Here is a 26,550-nt window from a genome sequence, read left to right as displayed (position 1 = left end):
TGTGCAATATATATATATATATATTTTGGGTCATCCCATAAATAATGTGGACTTTTTCAATTGCATGAACTAAAAGTTGGAGGGGGATGGGATAAACTGTCTACATCAACTTGCTATAAAAACAGGTAGTAATTTTACTTTGTCCTTATTCTTAGTGCAAGTTTTGAAGAGTGCAGTTCGATTTTTATCAGTTGTTTTTCAAAGCTTTAATGGAAATGACAGAGGAACATATTTGGCATATTTCGCTTTATGAGTTCAGAGTTCAATAAAGGCAACAGCACAACAGAAAGTGCGAGGAATATTAATGCAGTATATGGGGATTGGACAATAAGCATAAACCAGTGTCAGTGGTGGTTCCAGAAATTCCAAGCTGGAAACTATAGCCTAGAAGACAACCCTCATCCTGGAAGATCTGTAGAGCTTCATGAGGACGTCTTGCAAACCCTGGCGGAACAAAATCCCATCATAACTGGTGAGGAACTAGAAGAGGTGCTTAGATTTGGTCATTCAACCATTTGACACCTGTGTGACATCAGAAAAGTCAGTAAATTCGATCAATGGGTTCCTCACAAACTTTCCGAGTCTAATCGCGCACAGAGAGTGAATGTATGTTCTTCTTTGTGGTCACATCTCATGAACGAACCACTTTTGGACTAAAAAGTGACTGGTGACAAGAAATGGGTTTTCTATAAAAATGTCAAGCACTAAAGACAGTGGGTAGGGAAAGGAGAAACACCAGCACCTCAGGCTAAAGAAGGTCTTCACCCACATAAGGTGTTGTTATCTGTTTGGTGGCATATGAAAGTTTTAGTCCACTTTGAACTTTTAAACCCAAACCAAATGGTAACAAAGGAGATCTGCTGCAAGCAACTTGAGCTGCTTAAGTCAGTGCTTGAAGAAAAACAACCATCTTTGGTTTCAAGACAAAAAGTGTTCTTCCATCAGGATATATATATATATATATACAAGATAAGAAAATGGAGAAATACATCTAAATCAAATATCAATTATCAGATAATACTCAATCACATACTTTATTAAACCACCACATAAGAGACTGTAGGGTTAAACATAAAAAAACAGAACAAATCAGTGTACACAAAGGAATGTACATAAAAGAGTAATGTTGTATAATAAGTAGAATATATATAAAAAAGAGAATATAAATATAAGTAAATATAAATATAAGTATAGATTACATCTTACAGCTGTTTCGGCCATGTAGATAAGTATGTCTCATTTTACCAATATTAGCCTTTTATGGTGGGTCAATATATGGATATAAATGAGACATTTACAAAAGTATCATAAGGCCTCTTCGGAGGTATACATATACATATGAGTGCATATACTCACACTCCTATACATATAAAAATATACATATACATAATAATGTAAATAAATAATATAAATTAGTTTACATATATATGTTCCACATCCAATGTTTCAGTTTTTCAACTTAATATTGTGATAATAAATATACACACATTTTAGTACCTGGATATGTATATATGTATATGCAAACATTTATTCATGGGTGGATATAAGTATAGGTTTTATTTGTATGTTTCAGTGCACAGACATATATTTAAATATGTATATATGTGTGTGCGAATGTTCCCTGATACAGTATATGAGATTGTATTAATATCTATGAGTATATGCGGATGTGCGTGTGAGTGTGTGTGTTAGTGTATAGACACTGCGGCCTGTACTGATTTGTCTATAAGCCATGCGATGACAGACATGCACTCTGCAATCTAGTGAATGTGTAGCGATGTGTCGGGGTTTACTCGTGTGTGTGTGCATGTGTATGTGGGTCTTTATGTGGATGTGTGGGTTTAGGGTTGGATGTGGTTGTGTATGTTTTTCTTGTGCAGTGTGGGGGCGGCTCTCAACGGACCAACCATGAGGAAGACAATGATAATTTAAATTCAAATCCAATAGTGTATTTATGTCATAAGGAAAATTACTAAATGGAACCCGGACATACATATGTGCCACTTTGGGTCCTAACGTAAGCGATATTAACAATATTATGAATGATAATGATGGTAGCATTAATGGTATTGATAACGATAATGATGCTAACTTTAATGACACTTTGGAAATTAGTAGGAAGTAATATAATGTACTATTGACTATGTATATTTGCATCTAGGTACTAATATGTGTATGTTTATTATCACAATATTAAGTTGAAAAACTGAAACATTGGATGTGGAACATATATATGTAAACTAATTTATATTATTTATTTACATTATTATGTATATGTATATTTTTATATGTATAGGAGTGTGAGTATATGCACTCATATGTATACGTATACCTCCGAAGAGGCTTTATGATACTTTTGTAAATGTCTCATTTATATCCATATATTGACCCACCATAAAAGGCTAATATTGGTAAAATGAGACATTCTTATCTACATGGCCGAAACAGCTGTAAGGTGTAATCTATACTTATATTTATATTTACTTATATTTATATTCTCTTTTTTATATATATTCTACTTATTATACAACATTACTCTTTTATGTACACTTTTTTATGTACATTCCTTTGTGTACACTGATTTGTTCTGCTTTTTTATGTTTAACCCTACAGTCTCTTATGTGGTGGTTTAATAAAGTATGTGATTGAGTATTATCTGATAATTGATATTTGATTTAGATGTATTTCTCCATTTTCTTATCTTGTATTAGTAATTTGTGGTAAATCATTTTACCTTTGCCCATATAATACAGTAAATGAATTGATTGCATCGCAATCCTTAACATTTATGTATTAACTTTGTTGGGTACTTCACTAGCAGTATATTGGATATATGTTATCCCATGGAGGGTTGCATTTACAACCCCTATCTCAATTTGTAACTATATATATATATATAATTGTGTGTGTATGTGTTTTGTGTGTCTGTGTTTGTACACCCACCATCGCTTGACAACTGATGTTGGTGGTTTATGATTAGTCTACATACAGCGAGGATGACATTCCAGAGGCTGGAGGAGTTTGAATGGGAAACAATGCCCTACCCAATATATTCGCCAGACATTGCACTATCTGAATATCATTTATTCGGCAGTCTTGAAAATGATTTGGATGGAAAAAATATGAATAATGTAGACAAGGTCAGAACAGTTCTGGGCCAGGTAGATGGAAGAGTATTGTAGAAAATGAAGGAGTGTACCTCCAACACACACTCATACAGACACGCACACAATTACACATACATGGGCATAAACACACATGCATGTAATCTCATGCCTGCACGCACATACACACAGGAACACACAAATACCCCTACACAAACCCCATGCACACATGCATTCACAAACTCACATAGACATTCATACATATACTATTTCTTTAGTACCCACATGGGGCTAAACACAGAGGGGGACGAACAAGGACAGAGAAACAGATTAAGTCGATTATATCGACCCCAGTGCATAACTGGTACTTATTTAATCGACCCCGAAAGGATGAAAGGCAAAGTCGACCTCGGCGGAATTTGAACTCAGGACGTAGCAACAGATGAAATGCTGCTGAGCATTTCGCCCGGCGTGCTAACATTTCTGCCAGCTCGCTGCCTACATGCACACACAATGTATACATACATGCACACACATACACACATATAGACACATACATGCACACACACGCACACGAATGCACATGTATAAATATATAGACTGAACACAGGACCATGTGCTTTGGAACCAAGTTTCTTACTACACAACCACCGCACCTGCACCTATATATGTGTGTGTGTATATATGTACGCATATATATGTATAAATATATGTATGCATCTATATATGAGTATATATGTGTGTACATATTACATATACATCTATATATATATATATATACATATATACACATACATATATATGTACACATATATTGTGTATATATGTATGTGTATATATGTATTTATATATAGCTGTATATGTAATATGTACGCACATACACACACACACACACACATATAGGTGCAGGTGTGGTTGTGTGGTAAGGAAGTTGGTTCCAAAGCACATGGTCCTGGGTTCATTCCCACTCTGTGCTAACTTGGCATGTGTCTTCTGCTATAGCCTCAGACCAACCAAAGTCTTGTGAGTGGATTTGGTAGACAGAAACTGAAAGAAATGAATCATATATATATGTATATATTTAAGTGTATGTGTGTATTTTTTTATGTCTATGTTTCTCCCTCATCACTGTTGGTTTATTTACATTCCCATAACTTACTGGTTTGACAAGAAGAGACTGATGGAATAAGTACCAGGTTTATCAAAATAAAAAAAAATCACCTAAGTCGATTCATTCGACAAAAAATTCTTCAAAGCAGTGACTCATATTTTTGTTGGCCCACTCAACTGTGTCTATGAATCTACCTTTCTGTGTGTATATATAATACACACACACACATTCAAACATACATATATACATGTTATTATATGTGCATATATGTATCTATTATATAAAAGTCAATGTTTTTATGTGTATTTGTGTGTTACTTACACATTCAAAAACTACTGCACCCCTCCTAATGAAATTTGGAACATAAAATCCAAGCCTAGAGCAAAGGGTAATGCTGTATGTTTCATACAATTTCATGGACCAAAATTACTGAATAGATCCTTATGATATTTGGGATTTAGATTCAATGCATAAGGACGGGTATAATGCAGTATGTTTGGTTTGAATTTGCGGTGGCTTAAAGGGAGCAGAACCCCCTGTGAAAATTCATAAGTTTCTTTTATTGATGAAATTACAACCATAGGTAAGTGATACACATCAAGAAATATTCCCAAAGTTTCCGCTTCTCATGAGGATTCTAAGACCCCCTAATGGGGGCTTAACTCCCAAATTTTAGTAATATTTTATGATCCAAAACAAAATCATAAGTACTGAATGGATCATGATGCATGCATATATCATCATCATCATCATCATCATCATCATTTAGCGTCCGTTTTCCATGCTAGCATGGGTTGGACGGTTCAACTGGGGTCTGGGGAGCCCGAAGGCTGCACCAGGCCAGTCAGATCTGGCAGTGTTTCTACAGCTGGATGCCCTTCCTAACGCCAACCACTCCGAGAGTGTAGTGGGTGATTTTATGTGCCACCGACACAGGTGCCAGACGAGGCTGGCGAACGGCCACGCTCGGATGGTGTTTTTATTTGCCACCGACACAGGTGCCAGACGAGGCTGGCAGACGGCCACGCTCGGATGGTGTTTTTATGTGCCACCGACACAGGTGCCAGATGAGGCTGGCGGGCGGCCACGATCGGATGGTGTTTGTTACGTCCCCAAAGCACGGAGGCCAGTCTATGCGGTACTGGCTACGGCCACGTTCGGATGATTTTCTTGTGTGCCACCGGCACTGGTACCACAAAGATACAATATATAACATAAGGGACTAAAGCCATCTGAATATGGCTAGGGACAGGGCAGGGTGGATATTTATATATAGATTTTCAAGCAAAATACATTTGCTGATTTCGAAAATCTGTTCGACAGCAATAATAATTCTCTAAATGAGATATAGACAGTAACTGCTCTATAACATAAGGGACTAAAGCCATCTGAATATGGCTAGGGACAGGGCAGGGTGGTGGGGGTGTTACTGTTGCATTTAGCCCCAGGCGAACATCAACGTCGCCAGATAGGCTTGACACCATCACGGCGTCCTCTATCCTGCAAAGGGAGATAATTCCCCGATGAAGCGGAAACCACACACGGACCTAGGTTTCAAGGTGTTTGCCTATTATCAACGTATGGTAGGCGCCGCTTCCTCGACGAACAACCCACTCTGCAGGATATTTATATATAGATTTTCAAGCAAAATACATTTGCTGATTTCGAAAATCTGTTCGACAGCAATAATAATTCTCTAAATGAGATATAGACAGTAACTGCTCCATAACATAAGGGACTATTATTGCTGTCGAACAGATTTTCGAAATCAGCAAATGTATTTTGCTTGAAAATCTATATATAAATATCCTGCAAAGTGGGTTGTTCGTCGAGGAAGCAGCGCCTACCATATGTTGATAATAGGCAAACACCTTGAAACCTAGGTCCGTGTGTGGTTTCCGCTTCATCGGGGAATTATCTCCCTTTGCAGGATAGAGGACGCCGTGATGGTGTCAAGCCTATCTGGCGACGTTGATGTTCGCCTGGGGCTAAATGCAACAGTAATAATAATAATAATAATAATAATAATAATTGTGTACAGTGCTCAGGTGCACTACAACTCATCTAAAGTGTATATATAATCAGGTGTAGTTATATCCACCCTGCCCTGTCCCTAGCCATATTCAGATGGCTTTAGTCCCTTATGTTATGGAGCAGTTACTGTCTATATCTCATTTAGAGAATTATTATTGCTATATATATATATATATATATATATATATATATATACATATACACACATATACAAACATATGTATACATATGACCTGTTCACTGACAAAATTTTAGTCATATTTTATGACTGAGAGAAAACAGAGGGTAGATGCTACCCTCTGTTTTCTCTCAGCCTTAAATATACAAAGGATTTGATAAACTAGTCTATAAATTAAAACTGACCCCATAAAAAAAACAAAATATCAGAAAAATCAGTGACATGCAGTATCTTTTTGAAAAAAGTTTCAGTTACAACTATGATGTTGTTGATACATGTTCTCCTTAACTTCTTGGAGATTTTAGTTAAAATTATACTAATGTGTCCTGTTCTAATTTAATTAAATTCTGTGTCTATGCAGCTGAAGATTGCTCTATTTTTTAAATTGATGTAATGAAATGAGTGCATTGTTTCAATTAAATGGAGTTGCATGAAACGATCATACTGCATTACCTCTGGATATCCTTGTTGCTTATTTTGATATGTATATATATATATATATATATATATATATATGTATATATATATATATATGTATACGGTGTTAGGTATGATGTACAGAATTGAATATTACATTTTAAGTCTTACATTTATTTTTTAGATAACAGGATTCTTGTTTAGAAAAATTGCAAATATATTTTATATTTCTCTCAGATTTAGTTTTAAATTGATCATTTACTGTAGAATTAAATTCATTTCCACCAAGTTCTTTATTACTATTTACTCTTTTAGATAATGTTATCTTTCTTCTAATTCTAGCTAAACTTCTATTTTATTGGACTTATGTTAAATTGGGTTGTTTCCCTTTCAGTGATTTTAAAATTCTTAATGTTCTCTTGTATTTGAGATTTTTTAATCCGTGTAATGTTATTATGCTTAATATTTATTATGCTACTCTGATTATAATAGCCATTTTGAATTTTTGATATTATTTTAACATTATGTGTTGCTATAATTTGTGTACTGTTTTTGCTAAGGCAATTAGCTATGTAAACCTTATGCTTATTAAAAATTCTTTAATATTTATGATTGCACAAGTACAACAAAGTGCAAATGTATTGAGAGAAAAGATGTGCATAAGAGGAATTAAATATAGCATGCAAGAGAGAAGACTATGTTGGTTTGGACATGTGATGCACATGAATAAGGACAGATGCATAAGAAGAGCTGATCACTGAAAGTGGATGATACCTGCAGAAGAGGGAGGCCCAGGGAGGTGTGGGATGTAGTGGTAAGGACCAGTCACAGGATATTGGGCTTAACAGAGGAAATGATAATGAACCAAGCTGTCTTGCAATATGAGGATCTTGAGGAGAAGCATTGTGTGTCCCACCCATGCATAACAAGAAAACTTCTCACACACTCTACCACAACAAACCAAACTACATCTCTACATCTCTACTCTTTCTCACATTTCTGCTTCATGCATTATGCTTACCTCCCACTCCCCAATCCTGTCCTATTGGTCCTGTCTCACTGTATCATTGCTATCTGCTAACCTGTGTGTTTCACCTGCAAGTATAAAGAAAACTTTTAACACACCCTACCACAACAAACCAAATGACATCTCTACATCTCTTCTCTTCCTCACATTTCCTCCTTCATGCACTATGTCTACCTCTCATTTCCCAATCCTGTCCTCATGGTCCTGTTTCTCTGTATCATTGCTAGCTGGTAGTCCTCCCTCACTTCCCTTCCGCACTCTTTAATCACACTTCTTTGGCAGTATCCTGCCACTTATATTATGATGATTGAACCTCAAGGGTATGCCGTGGCACTTGCCACCATCAATATCTCTCTTTTCCTTTACTCTACCATCCCATTCATATTTTGGTCCCCATTCCTTGTGAGTATACCTGGCAGTTTGCCACCATCTCTATCCTGCTGTCTCCCACCCTCTCTCCTGCACTTCCCTCAAGTTGGGTAACCATGTACCTCCATTGTGGTAGCACACCTATTTCTGTCTTCATTCCTGATCTTTCTCGCTCCCACTCTCTCTCGTGCACTTTCTCCAGGTAATCTTGTACCTCCTTTACAGCAAGACACATGTCTCTGTCTCACTTTAACCTTTCATCATCGAACACAAGATCACCTCTTTCAATGCCCCCTCTCTTCTTGAAAGATTTTTGCCTTGCAAGTTACTTGGTGACCCTGTCAGTGTAGGTGCCTCTTAAAAGCACCTAGTTCACACTGCAAAGTGGTTGGTGTTTTGAAAGGCATCCAGATGTAAAAACCTTTCCAAAACTGACCTTGCCTTTGCTTGTGCCATGTAAAAAGCACTAAGTCCACTCTGCTGGGTGGTTGGTGTAAGGAAATGCATCCAGCTGTAAAAGTCTAGTGCAGGCTCCTGTCAAACTGTCCCACCCATGCCAGCATGGAAGGCAAACATTAAATGATGATGATGGTATCTATACATATATACACACACACACACACATATATATGTACATACATTATATACATATATATATATATATATATATATATATGTTCTTTTATTCTTTTACTTGTTTCAGTCATTTGACTGCAGCCATGCTGGAGCACTGCCTTTAGTCAAACAAATCAGCCCCAGGACTTATTCTATTGGTCTCTTACTGAACAGCTAAGTGACGGAGACATACACACGCCAGCATCGGTTGTCAGGTGTTGGTGGTGGTGGTGGTGAGGGGACACACAAGCATACACACACACACATATATATACAATGGGCTTCTTTCAGTTTCCATCTACCAAATCCTCTCACAAGGCTTTGGTTGGCATGAGGCTATAGTAGAAGACATTTGCCCATCGTGCCACACAGTGGGACCAAACCTGGAACCATGTGGTTGGCAAGCAAGCTACTTACCACACAACCACTCCTGCGCCTGATATATCATCATCATCGTCATCGTTTAATGTCCACTTTCCATGCTGACATGATTTGGACGGTTTGACTGAGGGCTGGCATGCCAGATGGCTACACCAGTCTTCAATCTGATCTAGCAAAGTTTCTAAAGCTGGATGCCCTTCCTAACACCAACCACTCCAAGAGTGTAGTGGGTGCTTTTATGAGCCACCGGCACGAGGGCCAGTCAGGTAGTACTGGCATCAGCCACGCTCAAAAGGTGCTTTTTACATACCACCTGCACAGGAGCCAGTCTGGCGGCACTGGCAATGAGCATGCTCAAATGGTGCTTTTTTACGTGCCACCGGCACAGGAGCCAATCAGTGGCCCTGGCAACAATCATGCTCGAATGGTGCTTCTAATGTTCCACTGGCATGGGTGCCAATCAGGCAGTACTGTCATCGGCCACGACAGCAATTCCACTTGCCTCAGAGATACCCTGCTTTGCCTGTGTCACATGGAATTGAAGAATTAGACTTTTCTTTTATATTCTCTCTAATAAACTGGAATGCCTATGATTCAAATTTCATCAAAATTGCAGAATTTTAATGGTCATTCTTTCCCTCTATACATACCATAACAAAAATTCTGATCATGACATATTTATCCCATACTACTCATCTTTATGCCGAGATTCCAAAATCCAAATCTTATAAAACCTATTGAATGGATTTTGCTCCTGAAAAATGGAGAGCATGGAGCTTTAAAATGTGCGAGTTAAGGCCCCTATTAGGGGTGGGGGTTTGAAAGTTACCCAGAGAAGTTGAATTGTTGTTTCATATCAATTGTTCAAATTTCTTTAAAATCAGAAATATATGCATGTTCACTGGGTTTGTGAAAGAGAGCAAAGCTACAGGAAACCAAAAGAAGAATGATCACAATAAACAGTCAGCTACCCTACCCTAGCCATTACCACTCCCCAATGTAGGATTCCTCACCATACAGGTGACTGGCATAGCCGTAAGATGCATTATAGATCTATAGCAATAGGAAGGGTGTGACCCAACTCAAATAAGTATTAACAACTGTGTGACATGAGGGCGAAGGGGAAATGAAAGTGCCACCTCTAGAGTTTGCCAATGATCACTATGCCAATATGCAACTGAACAGAATAAATTTGCAATCTATAAATCTCTTTGAATGACTAATCACTTATCTGAAAAGGCCTTGACATCAATGTTACCACCTGGGGACTATCTCTGACCCAGTGATAATAAAAAAACTCAGAGGAGGTCTGCAACCAAATAACTTCACTCAAAATAACAATTTGCAACTGAATCAAAGCAGGCAAAGATGCATCTCCTTTACTTGACAATTTATGCACCACATTACAGAAATCACAATCTAAGTATATCTCAAAGCAAACTCTTACACTGTTGTACCATTGAATTACAAATAATGCTCATCTTGTATGCTCGGGTGAGTCTAGAGCTTCCAAGACTACAATTGTATTCGTCTTGGCTTAGGAAAAACAACTAAATAGTGGTGATTAAGAAGTCTTACTAACTTCTTCGAAGTTGAAATTTTAGGAATATTACTTCATTTGTGTCTAATATCTATGGTTAAATTTCATCAACAGCAAAAATATATGAATTTTCATAAGGGTTATGGCCCCATTTATGCCCCCTCACTTTCAAACATACACTGCATTACATCTGTCTTTATGCATAGAATATAATTTCCAAATTTCATAAAGATCCATTCAGTACTTTTGACCTTGTTTTGGATCATTAAAAAAAAATGACTAAAATTTGGGAGTACAGGCCTCCACTAAGGGGTCTTAGAATCCTCATGAGAAGCGGAAACTTTGGGAATACCTCTTGATGTGTATCAATTGCCTATGGTTGAAATTTCATCAACTTCAGAAATTTATGAATTTTCATGGGAGGTTCACCTCAAATTCAAACCAAACATACTGTATTATACCCGTCCTTATGCATTGAATCTAAATCCCAAATATCACAAGGATCTATTCAGTAATTTTGGTCCATGAAATTGTATGAAACATACGGCATTATCCTTTGCCCTAGGCTTGGATTTTGTGTTGCAAATTTCATTAGGAGAGGTGTGGTAGTTTTTGAATGTGTAACACACAAACACACATAAATACATTGATTTTAATGTAGTAGATATATATATGCACATATAATAACATGTATATATGTATGTTTGTGTGTGTGTGTTATGTATATATACACAGAAAGATAGATTGATAGATACAATTGAGTGGGCAAGCAAAAATATGAGACACTTCCTTGAAGAATTTTTTGTCAAATGAATCAAATGCTATATTTTTTTTTTATTTTGATAAGCATAGTACTTATTCTATCATTCTCTTCTTGTCAAACCAGTAAGTTATGGGGATGTAAATAAGCCAACACCAGTTGTGAAGCAGTGATGAGGGTGAAACACAGACACAAAAACACACACATACACTTACATATATACATATATATACGATTCATTTCTTTCATTTTCTCTCTACCAAACCCACTCAAAAGACTTTGGTCGGTCTGAGGCTATAGCTGAAGACACATGCCAAGTTACCACACAGTGGGAATGAACCCAGGACTATGTGCTTTGGAACCAACTTCCTTACCACACAGTCACACCTGCACCTATATATATATATATATATATATATATATATATATATATATATATATATATATATATATATATATATATGTATGTATGTATGTATGTATGTATGTATGTATGTATGTATGTACATGTATATATGTATATATATATGTATAAATATATGTATGCATGTATTTGCTACAATTCTTTCAACACAACATAGTTCTCCAATAATACAGATATTTGATTATGCAACTGTTTATTTGCATAATGAGATCTAGTTGTATTTCCTCAGGTGATATTCACATGTGTCAAATGCTTTATTTTGGGGTTTGAAGTATATAATAATACTACCTATACTAATGGGTTATTCTGAAGGTGGATGAGCTTTGTACTGTACTTGAATACATTCTTGACAGAATATAACAAAACTATATATATATGTATATACTGTTGTGTCTGGGGAGAGTAATTTTCTGCGTCTTGCAACCTTTTCAATAGTTTTGACTCTCTGAGAGAAAACGAAAATTTTAGGAAAATAAAAATAAGGAAAAAGTGGAAATTTTGCCAGTGAGTGTGTTATATTATAAGGCACAAAAAGAAAATGACTCTCCCCAGACACAACAGAATATGCTTCAACACACGAACTCATATAAAGAATCTTGCAAACCAAATCCCAAAACGAAATATATATATATCATCATCATCATCATCATTATCGGTTCACACACACATATATAGCCCCCAATGACATTCATGCAGACATGGTTGCTACATAAGGGGATGATGCTCCAGCTTTATTAACAGTGCAAAAGTGGGCAGCTAAATTTAGAAGTTGAAGGGAGAAACTTGAAGATGGCCCAAGGTCTGGACATCCTGCAACTGCTACAACTGAGGGAAAAATAGATCATGGTCACTACTTGGTGATGGATGACAGTTGATTGACTATAAATCAAATAGTCTATGCTATTAGCATATCCTGTGAGAGGTTTAAGAGTATTCTGCCCAATGGATTTGTCATGAGGAAGGATTCTGTTTGGTGGGTGTCACATTTTCTGACACCTGGACATAAACCTGATCAGGGAAGATCTGACATTGTTTGAGGCAGATCCAGTTGGTTTCTTTGTACATTTCCTACTCGGGATAAATATTGGGTTCATCACTTTAAGCCATAGACAAAGAGACACTGTACACAGTGGAAACACCCATCCTCACCTGCTTCAAAGAAGGCCAAAATCATTTCATCTGCAGAGAAGGTGATGACTTCGTTTTTTTGGGATGTAAAAGCATAGTGTTTATTGACTATCTTCAAAAGGATGACACCATCAATGGAGAGTATTATGTCAACTTACTAATGTAGTTACAAAAGGCTATTGAGACCAAACACCAAGGAAAACTGATGAAAGAGGTTTTGTCTCATCAGGATAACACTCTAGCACACAGGTTGTCTGTCTATCTGTCTCTATCTATTTATGCATGTTTATATGTATGTGTATCTATCTTTCTGTCTATCCATACATGCATACATTCATTGATGTTTGTTTTTATGTAACATTAAATATAAAAGCAGTTTAACATCATAAACTGAAGGACTCCCTTCAGTATGGTATTTATATATTTTTATAAAGTTAAAGTTGACTTTGACTTAGTTTTATTCATCGAGCTTTGTATATATATTTTTGTTTCTATGGAGGGAGTGTTTCATCAGGTGGGTGGAGTGATGCAAGAGTAATTTTACTGCTTTCATAAAAGATTTATTTTTATTTGGTAGCAGCAACTGGTTTATCCATATTTAGTGTGAAGGATTATTGTTTGTTTATATGTTAGTGTTTGAATTCAGATGAGCATGTATATATATATCTGTATGAGTGTGTGTGTGTATGTATATTTATATATACATGCATACATACATACTTACATACACACACACACACACACACATGCATACATACATACATACATACATACATACATACATACATACATACATACATACATATATCTATATATATATACATCTAATAGAATAAATGCAAAAACTAATTTCCATGTATCAGTGTGTCACACTTACACCCCGTCTCTCACTAGTCAGTGACACTCAAATTATTCCTCATGATGGAGTGAGAGTAATAGTAGGCATAGAGATGATGAGGGTGGTGGCAAAGACAGACAGAGAGAGAGAGAGAGAGAGAGAGAGAGAGAGAGAGGGAGAGAAAGAGAGACAAAAAATTTAGGGAGAGTTGATGATGCTTTAATTAAAAGTAATAGTGTTGATGGTGGTATTTGGAATAATAATAAAAGAGAGAGAAAGTACAATTATAAAATTTCTTTATAATCTCTGACGAGGCCTTGAGATATATATATAAGTAACTCATTTTTAACTGCATATTACCTCAATAGATCTGACTAATATAGGCACAATGAGATACCTTTATCTACAGGCTGAAACAGCTGTAAGATCCATTTTATGTATATTATTTTTATAGTATTATCTTACTTATTGATGTATATTGTTTTATTCCAGTTGGATTTGGATGTTCCTATTTCAGTAGTTAATAAATAATATGAATTGGTAATATCTGTAAATCGATGATTGAAAGGAATCTGTTCCTCCATTTTCTTATTTGTGTATATATATATATATATATATATATATATATATATATATATATATATATATCATCATCATCGTTTAATGTCCGTTTTCCATGTTAGCATGGGTTGGATGGTTCGACCCAGGTCTGGGAAGCCAGGAGGCTGCACCAGGCTCCAGTCTGATCTGGCAGTGTTTCTACAGCTGGATGCCCTTCCTAGTACCAACCACCCAGTGAGTATAGTGGGTGCCTTTTATGTGCCACCGGCACAGATATCCTAACTACAATTTCCATTTGATAGTTATTTTGATGTTGATGTACTTGACTCAGTAGGTCTCCTCAAGCACAGCACCTCACCCTACGATCCAAGGTAAGCACAGCAGGTCATTCTGCAATACAAGGTACTTTGGATGGGCTGGGGCTATGCGAAACTGGTGCAGGAAGCAGCCATGAACTCACATTATTTGTCAGGTCCTTGCAGTCACAGCATATCTCCAGAGGTTTTGGTATTTCGTCATTGCCTTTGTGAGGCCTAATGTTCGAAGGTCATGCTTGACTAACTCATCCCATGTCTTCCTGGGTCTACCTCTTCCCCTGATACCTTCAACTGTTTGGGTGTGGCACTTCTTCACACATCTCTCCTCATCCATCCACAGTACATGACCATACCAGTGCAAACGTCTCTCTTGCACACCACATCTGATACTTCTTATGTCCAGCATTTCTCTCAGTGGCTTACAATCTGTCGTGTGTGCATATTGACATTACACATCCAGCGGATCATGCTAGCTTCATTTCTTTCGAGTCTATGCATGTCCTCTGCAGTTACAGTCCATGTTTCACTACCGTGAACCATGTCAGTTCGCACACATGCATCATACAATCTACCTGTCACTCTGAGCGAAAGACCCTTTGTCACCAGTAGGGGTAGGAGCTTTCTAAACTTTGCCCAGGCTATTCGTATTCTAGTGGTGACACTCTCTGAGCATCCACCTCCACTACTAACTTGGTCACCTAGGTAGCGGAAACTATCAACTACTTCTAGTTTCTTCCCCTGAAGTGTGATGGAATCTGTTTTTTGAGTATCTGTGGTGCCTATTGCCCCTGTGCATCTGCCGCACATGAAAGCTATCTTATCAGTTAATTTCCCTTTGATGTTGTTGCACCTCTTATGCGTCCTTAGCTTACACTGGGTACATCTTATGGAGTTTCTACCTACACCTTTTCTACAGATCGAGCAGGGTCACCTGCCCGAGGGTGTGTGTGCTGAGTTCGCCTTTCTGCTTACTATAACTTTGGTCTTTGCTACATTTACTCTAAGGCCCTTTGATTTTAAACCTAGTTTCCACACCCGAAATTTATTTTCTAGTTCCGGTAGTGATTCTGCTATGAAGGCCAGGTCATCAGCATAGAGGAACTCCCAGGGGCAACCTGTCTTGAATTCCTCTGTTATTGCCTGGAGGACTATGATGAATAGAAGGGGACTAAAGGCTGAACCTTAGTGGACCCCTACTTCTACCCGGAATTCTTCACTATACTTGTTGCCAATCCTAACCTTACTAACGGTCTATCTGTATAGGGCCTGTACAGCCCTTATCAACCATTCATCAATCTCCAGTTTCTGCATTGCCCACCAGATAAGGGATCAGGGGACCCTGTCAAAGGCTTTCTCCAAGTCCGCAAAAGCTAAGTAGAGGGGTTTATCTTTAGCTAGGTATTTCTCCTGCAGTTGTCGAACCAGGAATATGGCATCAGTGGTGCTTCTACCCGGAACAAAACCAAACTGCATCTCATCTAAGCAGACTCTCTCACTAATGAGATGGACTATGACCCTCTCTGTGACCTTCATCACCTAATCCAGCAGTTTAACACCCCTGTATTTATTCCTGTCTAGAGCATCACCTTTACCCTTGTAGCAGTTAACTATGGTGCTGCTACGCCAGTCATTGGGTATGACTCCATTATGAACTACGTGGTTTACAATGCGGGTGACTAGGCCATTGCCCACACAACCAGCTGTTTTAAGCATCTCAGCAGTGATTCCTGATGAGCCAGGGGCTATTCCTGGCTTCATACCCTTAATTGCTTTAACTACTAGGGAGCTCTCTATTTGGATAGCTGGTCCCTCTACTGGGTCAACATTTGGAAGGCTCTCCTCCTCCCATTCATTCTCCACATTCAGCAGTCTTTCATAATGGCTTCTCCAAGCCTTTTTCTTTTCAGAATCACTAAAAGCAAGTGCACCATCATCCATGCGGACACATTTCTCTCCTATGACATCACAGTTTTCTCTCCCACACTGTCTTGCAAGCCAAAATACCTCAGTTCTTTGGTCCTCACATTGCTGGACATTAGCAAACTCCTTTTCTGCTTCACTCTTGGCTAAGTATACCTGCCTCTCAGCCTCCCTTTTGGCTACCTGGTACCGTTCCCTGCAACCACCATCCTTCCAGGCTTTCCAGGCTTGTTTCTTTCCCCTAACGGCTTTGTCTACCGTTCTATTCCACCACCATGTAACTCTGGGTCTGGAAGGGACTTTGCACCATCCACAGACTTGGTCTGTGGCACTCAGCAAGCTGTCCCGTAGGAATTTCCAGCTACCTTCTATGTCCGACGTCTGTAACTCCTCCTCCCTCTCATCAAATTTCTTGATGAGGATGTCCCTAAATCTCTGACTGTGTGAAGGGTTCTTTATCTTCCAAATCCTTCTTTTCTGGGTTGGTCTGCTTCTAAGTATCCTTCTGGCCTCGAGCCTAAAGTCTCTAATGACTAGCCTATGCTGTGGAGTACATTCTTCACCTGGGAGGGTCTTTGTATTTAAGATCAACCCTGCGTCCCGCTATATATATATGTGTGTATTTATGTATGTATGCATGTATATATATGTATGTATGTATGTATGCATGCATGTATATATATGTATGTATATATATATGTATTTATATATATATATGCATATACTGAGTGCAGTGAATAAACTATCATCTAAATTACACAAAAATAGAAACAACATTGATATCTCATTTTAACAGTTATTTTTACCAAAATTATGTAAAAATATCTTGAAATACTAAAGTGTAAATTTATTCAGTAAAATCGCCAATGGTCTTAACCTTGGCCTCCAGATAACTCTTCTGGGAAGTCTCCTTGTTTAAATTGGTGAATGCTGCCATAATTCTTCCCTTCAGTTCATCTTTGGTGTTACAAAGAGTTTTGTTTGTCTCTCCTTCAACTGTGCTCCACACATAATAATCAAGGGGGTTGCAGAAATTGTCCAACAGCCATGGCTGCGTTCTCCTGCTTGTGTAGCATGGTGCAGAGTCCTGTTGAGTGTTCACACATGAAGTAAGATATCACTACATATATATATATCAATCTTCCAGCAACCACCCTCTTGATCCAGGGCTGCACTACCTCCTCCAGGTGCTTGATGTAGGCCTCTGTGTTGAGTCTGAGGCTGTGTAGGAAGATGAATGGTGGCATAACATTGCCATCACTAGTGATCACTCCAAACACCATGATGTTGACTGGATGTTTGGTTTTTATCACTCTTGGTACATGTCCTCAGATTGACACCCAAGCACTCTGAAATGTTTGTATTGGAGCTTTCAGCATGAATGCCAAGCAGTACGGCATGTTGTTTCTAAATTTCTGGCAGAGTGAATTGTGTCTTGGTGCAGTTTTTCTTATTGACAGTGTCCAACTGACCCTACTATACTGTGCAGTTGACAAAATGAAAAACAAGTAATGCGCATGCATGAAATTAAAAATATAAATTAGTGACAATTTACCCATTGCACCCTGTATATATCTATATGAACATGTACTTTGTTTCTGTGTGTGTGTAAATATATGCATATAATATATATAAGCAAAAACATTTGAGTATTCACACATGAAGTAAGATATCACTACATATATATCAATCATCCTCCGATCTTTACAGATGTTGTCTACCTCTTCTACTTTCCTTATCTCCTCCTGGATACATTCTTGCAAACCCTCATAGCCCCACAAACTACTGCTCCAGCTACCCAAGATGCCATCTGGATTACTGTCCATCTTCTTGAAGATACCTCTAATTCATTCTCTCTCTCCTAAATGAGACTAGCTGTGTGGCTCTTCTACAATATGGACCTGCTCTACCTCACTCTCTTCCCTCGTACCTTAACCCCCATATAACATATGGATGCAGCACCTTACCCCACTGTGTTAGTTGACTTGCAAGCCACAAAGGGATCTCAATAGGGCCAGTGGCACAAAAAATGCCCTCAGTACACACCTGTGAAGTGGTTGGCAATAAGATAGGTACTCAGCTGTAGAAAACATGCCAAAGAAGACAATGGAGCATAATGCGATCCTTCAACTCATCAGGTCCTTGTCAAACCGTCTGACCCTTGCCAACATGGAGCATGAATGTGAAATGAAGCTGATGATGATGATTGAACAGTGAAGTGTGACTTGTAGCAAAAGTCCATGCTCAATAGTTGGTACCATAATATATATGCTAGTGTATGATATACATACAGTGGGGTATGATATGGGACATCAAACCACTGGATAGGCTAGTGTGCAGAATATGAACTACATAATCAAATTGGAATGTGTGTGTGTATTGCCCACCTTCATGTGGGAGAAAACATGGCCTTGAATCTCTGTGATCTGGTTGTTTATCTCCTACTGCATGTGCTACTTATGATGTTGATAATTTGCATAATGGGTATATATATATACTGAGTTGATTTAACAAGATAATATAAGGTTTCAGTCATTATGTAACCCTGGCTGTTATTTACCTCAATGATTTTTTATGTTTTATGAAGCATAAAATACGATATATGTTTTCTGTATTTTGTTAGTATTTTATTAGTACCACAAGGTGGGCCAAAAGGCATGCACAAAATAAGCTCAATATGCTCTGGAATTGTTGAACACGTACTTCAGTTTTTCTAAAATTCAATGAAATAAATAAAATAATGATGAATACACGTGTACAGGTACATGATGAACAAAATGAATAATAATGATAATAATGTAATGTAAATAAAATGTCAATTGTTTTGGTGCGTACCTTTAGGCCCACTCTGTGTGTGTGTAATATATGTGTGTATATGTAAGTATGTGTGTGTGTATATATGCATGTGTTTGTATGTAAATTTCTCTATGTATGTGTAAAAGTATACATATGCATATATCATCATCATCATCATCATCATCATCATTATCATCATTTAACATTCATTTTCCATGCTGGCATGGGTTGGAAGATTTGACAGGAGCTGGCAAGCCAGGGAATTGCACCAGACTCTCCTGTCAGTTTTGGCATGGTTTCTATGGTTTAATTCCCTTCCTTACTTTACAGAGTGTATTGAGTGCTTTTTGCATGGCACCAGCACTGGTGAGGTCACCAAGTAACTTGCAAGACAAAAGAAAATCCCTCAAATGAGAGGGAGAGGGGTATTGTGGGAGGTGGCATTGTACTAGGTGATGAGAGGTTAAACTGATAGAGGGGCAGAAACAGGTGTCTTACTGTAGAGGGGATACATTGCTATCCCATTTGGGGAGAGAGAGAAAGAAGTTGTTGAATTTCCAGGGCATACCTTCAAAGTACAAGGAGGTGAATGTCAGTGGAGTGGAAAAGAGAATTGGATAGGGTAAATGAGCAGAAAGTTCACAAGAGTGCAAAGTAGGGAAGGGGAAGGAGAATGCAGTGAGTAACGAACACAGCAACAGGATAGCAATGATATAGCCAGAATGAGTGGGGTGAGGGGAGAAAGAGAGCAGCATTGGGTTGTAGGAGCTGGGTGAGTGTTGGGGAGACAAGTACAATGCATGAAGAGATATAGTTTAGTTCAATGCATGCAGTAGAGTGTGTGAATTAATGTTACAGGTGAATGGAGAGCACATAATACACAATCCACTCAGAACTCAGTTCATCTGAGGTGAATATGTCTTCCCAAAAACCTCATATCACTAGACATCTTGGTCCATTGTCATCTCTTTGAGGCTCAAAATTTTGAGATTGGTGCTCACTATTTCACCCCGTATCTTCCTGGATCTCCCTTTTCCATTGTAAGTGATTGACAGTTCTTTGTGCAGCTGTCTTCATGCTATGTCTGTTTCCTCTTAGAACTAATTTTTCCCTCAACATATTGCACTGTGTCGTTCATGCACACTGATGTTGCACCGTCTATCAGAGCATACTAGCTTCATTCCTCTCTCTCTCTCTCTCTCTCTCTCTCTCTCTCTCTTCTCTCTCTCTCTCTCTCTATATATATATATATATATATAGTTAATCCAAACAAGAAAACAGAGAAAAAAAGAGAAAAAAACACAGCAACGCAGGACGTGGAACAATTAAAGTATTATTGACGCTCAGGAAAGAAGGGAAGGATAAGTAGCTTGCTTACCAACCACATGGTTCCGGGTTCAGTCCCACTGCATGGCATCTTCTGCTATAGCCTCGGGCTGACCAATGCCTTGTGAGTGGATTTGGTAGACAGAAACTGAAAGAAGCCTGTTGTATATGTGTATATATATATGTATGTGTATGTATATGTTTGTGTGTCTGTGTTTGTCCCCCTAGCATTGCTTGACAACCGATGCTGGTGTGTTTATGTCCCCGTAACTTAGCAGTTCGGCAAAAGAGACTGATAGAATAAGTACTAGGCTTACAAAGAATAAGTCCCAGGGTCGATTTGCTTGACTAAAGGCGGTGCTCCAGCATGGCCACAGTCAAATGACTGAAATAAGTAAAAGAAAAGAAAAGAAAGAATATATATATATATATATAGATATATATATATATATATATATATATATATATGTATATATATATATATATATATAAATATATATATATATATATATAAATATATATATATATTTGTTATTCTTTAACAAAAATAGTATTTAGTATTAATAGTGACTTTGAATTTTGACCAGCTAAGTTATCATCGGATTGTGGTGTATTTTGAATTCATCTCGAGTATTCTGTTGGTCTCTTTTGCCAAAGTGCTAAGTTACAGGGATGTAAACACACTAGCACCACTTGTCAAGTGGTAGTTGGAGGCAGATACACATAGGACAGGCTTCTCTCAGTTTCTGTCTACCAAATCCACTCAGAAGGTGCTACTTGTCGAATTGAACCTGGAACCATGTGGTTGAGAATCAAGCATTTTATCATACAGTCACACTTGCACCTCTTTAAAATTGTTTCCTTTATATATAACCCCCCCCCAAATATTAATAGATACATCATCATCATCATCATCATCATCATCATCATCGTTTAGCGTCCGTTTTCCATGATAGCATGGGTTGGACGGTTCAACTGGGGTCTGTAAAGCCGGAAGGCTTCATCAGGCCCAGTCAGATCTGGCAGTGTTTCTACGGCTGGATGCCCTTCCTAACGCCAACCACTCCGTGAGTGTAGTGGGTGCTTTTTACGTGCCACCTGCACAGGTGCCAGACAGAGCTGGCAAACAGCCACGAACAGATGGTGCTTTTTATGTGCCACCGGCACGAGGCCAGTCGGGGCAGCGCTGGCAACGGTCATGAACGGATGGTTCTCTTACATGCCACCGGCACTGGTAACACATCTGCAATTTCCATTGATTGATTTCGATTCTGATCCTCACTTGCCTCAACAGGTCTTCACAAGTAGAGTTTTGTGTCCCAAGAGGGGAAGGTATGCATACGTAGGCTGGCTCCATCCCATGTAGAAGGCCACGGGTTATGGTCTCACTTGTCCTGCCGGGTCTTCTCGCGCACAGCACACTTCCAGAGGTCTCAGTCTCTAGTCATTTCCTCAGTGAGACCTAAAGTTCGAAGGTCGTGCTTCACCACCACGTCCCAGGTTTTCCTGGGTCTGCCTCTTCTACAGGTTCCCTCAACCGCTAGGGTGTGGCACTTTTTCACACAACTATCATACATACATATCATACACACACACATACACACCCACACACCCCCACACACATATCTGTAGGTATAGTATGTATATATATATACATATATATATATCTGTAGGTATAGTATGTATGAATTCCTCTATTTACATAATACCAAGGTCTCTTTCATTCTTTTGTTGTCTTACCATTACTATTAATATATATATATATATATATATATCTGAAGTTTCTTTATGAGTAGCTTCTATATTTATAATTTTTTTATGTGCTTTTTCCTTCCTTTCATCTATTCTTATTTTCGGCTTTCCTTTTTACTTTCTTTGTGATCTAAAAGAAAATATATATCCAGTCATCACAAAAATTTTCTTTAAAATCTTTGGAAAGAATTATAATAGAAAGAGTTATAAATAAGCTAGTCACTTTTAAACTTAAACAATTAACTTTGTTTCTTTTATTGAGTCCTTTATTTAGTGTGTGAAAACCTGGTTCTTACAAACAAGGATATCATCATCATCATTTAATGTCTGTTTTCCATGCTGGCATGGGTTGGATGGTTTAACAAGAGCTGGCAAGCAGGAGGGCTACACCAAGCCCCAGTTGTCTGTTTTGGCATGGTGTCTATGGCTGGATGCCATTCCTAATGCCAACCACTTTACAGAGTGTAATGGGTGCTTTTATGTGGCATTGTCAAATAAAAATAATTAATAATAATGATAACAACAACAATAATAATAATAATAATAATAATTATTAATTCTTTTATTGGCTACAAGGGCTGACAAAAGTTAATTATAACATAAAGGGACAAAACACAGGACGAAAAATCCGTGTAAAAAACAGTATAACAACGAAAATATTTAACAATGAAAAACTCCCAATAATAATAATTATAATGATGATGATGATAATAATAATAATAATAATCATAATAATGATAAGTACCAGATGTGGCTCTCATGGCTTCTGATCTTAACTGATTGGAAGTGTTATCATGTACATTGTTTTGTCTTGGTGTAAAAGATGGGCTACAGGAAATATTCTACTCAATACCACAGATTTGCTTGTCAGTTGTTTGACCTTAACCAGTTGAGCATGTCCCTTAGTGGCTGACGATATGTGCATCTCTGACCACGAGCAGAAGTAGTGGGGGAGCATCATAGCCGTGTGTTGAAAGGAATTCTTGGAGGTTTGGATAATTCACCTTTGAAAATATGGGTGGTTCATTCAACATCCTTAAACAATCCTTATTCAGAGACCTTTTGAGCGGGTGGGGCTACTTGACCAGAAGAAAATTTGGATCTTTTCCTTTTGAACGGCAGTTTGTAACAACTATAAAAAACTTAGCAGTGTCGTATGAAAATGTCACCCATAATTATAACCCTAGTATCGATCTATTGCATTTCAATCTATTTTAGATTTAGGGTTAGAGTTAGGGTTAGGGGTGGGGGAAAGGTATCTTTTTTCCTTCACAAATGTAGATAAACCCAATCTGTTTCTTAAAGGAGGAACATATTCATGCGGCACAGAATGTTATTTACCTAAATGGACACCAGTGATTGGTTAAAATTGCTGAAATGCAAGAAATTAAAGACGAAATATGTTACAACCTATAGAATTTTCTCAATAAAGCCAAGAGAAAATGATGTTTTATAAACACATTCTACCAGTATACGAAGTTTAAAATTTTTTAGTTACCTAGAAATTATGTTACAAACTGCCGTTCAAAAGGAAAAGATCCGAAAATTCTAACTGGGCCCCACCTGCAAGGGCATGCACTGTTTATCTTGATATGAGATCAGCATGTCGCGTACATATGGTTGTGATGCCTGTGTCTGGTGTACCCTTATCAGACGGATAGTCATGAATGGTATACTGGGCTTCGTATATTTTACCCCAGTGTCACTTTGATGGCATGCACTGCTCTCTCACTGAATAATAATAATAATAATAATGATAATAATGATAATAATAATAATATGCCCTGATGCAGTACCAGGCAGTGGCTCTCATGGCTTCTGATCTTAACTGATTGGAAGTGTTATCATGTACATTGTTTTGTCTTGGTATAAAAGATAGGCTACAGCAAATATTCTGCTCAATACCACAGATTTGCTTGTCAGTTATTTGACCTTAACCAGTTGACCATGTCCCTTAGTGGCTGACGATATGTGCATCTCTGACCACGAGCAGAAGTAGTGGGGGAGCATCATAACCATGTGTTGAAGGGAATTCTTGAAGGTTTGGATAATTCACCTTTGAAAATATGGGTGATTCATTCAACATCCTTAAACAATCCTTATTCAGGGACCTTTTGAGTGGGATGGGCTACTCAACCAGAAGAAAATTCTAACTGGGCCCCACCTGCAAGGTCATGCACTGTTTATCTTGATATGAGATCAGCATGTCGCGCACATATGGTTGTGATGGTTGTGATGCCTGTGCCTGGTGTACCCTTATCAGACGGATAGTCATGAATGGTATACTGGGCTTCGTATATTTTACCCCAGTGTCACTTTGATGTCATGCACTGCTCTCTCACTCAATAATAATATTAATGTTGATCATTCCCATTGATTTCTATGTATAAGCATTTGAAGGAAAGGATTAAAAAGAAAAAAGAATTGAAAATATAAGAAGCTGCATCTATTTGCTATAGATGCACGAATGTAATTTGTGTTCAGGTATAGATTTTGTTATAAAGTCACAATGGGGACAGTGAAGGTTTTGATTTTGCTTGGGATTGGTTTAAATGTGTCTGTTGACCACAGGATATAACTCTTTCCTTGTTTTGTTTCTTCAACTCATTGTTTAGATCAGGGGTTCCCAATCTTATTTTGCTTGTGGAACCCTTAGAGCTTATCAGTGGACACCATATATGCATATGTAAATTTCTGAAATAAAATATATGTTTGTAGGTTGGTAAAAACTAACAATGAAACTATTTTGTTAAATTCATAACAAATTCCAAATGCAAATCTTGAAAATTTCAATAAATACAATAAAAATTTATATATGGACACACAAACTACAATTTTTTACTCGTGCACTTCCTTAAAGCTTCTGTGGACTCTAGTTGGGAACCCCTGGTTTAGATGCATCATGATGCATTTTACGCCACTCAGATCGATCTTGGTAATAACTTGCCTAAGATGTTAAATTAAATTGTAAGGATTTTAGTGATTGTTTCATCTTAACTTTTTACCTATGGATGGGTCTTCCTTTACTGCATTCAGAGCAATAATAGTACTAATAGCAACACACACACACATATATATATACATGTATATTATATATAAGTGGTGGGTGTGGCTCTGTGGTAAAGAAGTTTGCTTCCAAATGACTTGGTTTTGGATTCAGTCCCACTGTGTAGCACCTTGGGCAAGTGCCTTTTACTAAAACTCTAGTTTGACAAAAGCCTCGTCAATGGACTTGGTAGATGAAAACTAAAAACAGCATGGAGAAGTTCTTAAGCAGATAAGGCCGAAAATGTCGCTAGAAGCTGGGATCACCAAGTGTAGATTGGCATATTTCGGTCATATTATGCGGAGAAAATCCCTGGAGAAGGACATCATGCTCAGAATGGTCAGTGGCAAGAGAGGAAGAGGCTGACCAAGAACCCGCTGGCTTGACACCATCAGGAGTGATACCGGAATGGACATGGCCAATCTGAAGGAAGCGGCCCAGGATAGAACTGACTGGAGGACACTGATCCAATGAGTGACCGAGAGTCGACTTCGACTGAGCGGATATATATATATATATATATATATATATATATATGTATATATACATGTGTGTGTGTATACATAAACATGTATATGTATATATACATGTTTACGAATTTGTGTTGCAAGATTCCTGATGTGAAACCATGTGTTGAAACAGATATTGTTGTATTTTGGGATGGTCATTTAAAAATTTTTTTTTGCCAAATAAACACACGCACTATATATTTGTCCTTCACTTGTTTATTACTGGACTAAGCAGAGCAGAAGCACACAATAGGACGGAAAATGTCACTGAAGAGATCACAGATGTGAGACGAAAGATTTACGGAAAAATGGACTTGAGTTAAAATAAGAACAGTAATAAGTGAGTGAAGAATGAATATATTGTGCTAAAAAAATATTGAGGGAAAAAATAATGACC

At 37.8% G+C, this 26,550-nt stretch overlaps 1 protein-coding gene across 2 annotated transcripts in view; it reads left to right on the top strand.

Moving 5' to 3' along the window:
• Positions 1–26,550, top strand: part of LOC115222193 (rab-like protein 2A) — a 129,275-nt gene that overhangs the window by 23,524 nt on the left and 79,201 nt on the right. The window contains exon 6 of one of the 2 annotated variants that reach the window (XM_036511235.1): positions 25,118–25,122. The exons of the other annotated variant lie outside the window; for it this stretch is intronic. Coding sequence (XP_036367128.1) covers positions 25,118–25,122 — 5 coding nt within the window. The remainder of the gene's footprint in view (positions 1–25,117; positions 25,123–26,550) is intronic. 2 annotated transcript variants of the gene reach the window in all.

The sequence above is a fragment of the Octopus sinensis genome, linkage group LG19 (genome assembly GCF_006345805.1).
Source record: "Octopus sinensis linkage group LG19, ASM634580v1, whole genome shotgun sequence".
NCBI classification, from domain to species: domain Eukaryota; kingdom Metazoa; phylum Mollusca; class Cephalopoda; order Octopoda; family Octopodidae; genus Octopus; species Octopus sinensis.
This window is presented reverse-complemented; position numbering and strand designations above follow the sequence as displayed.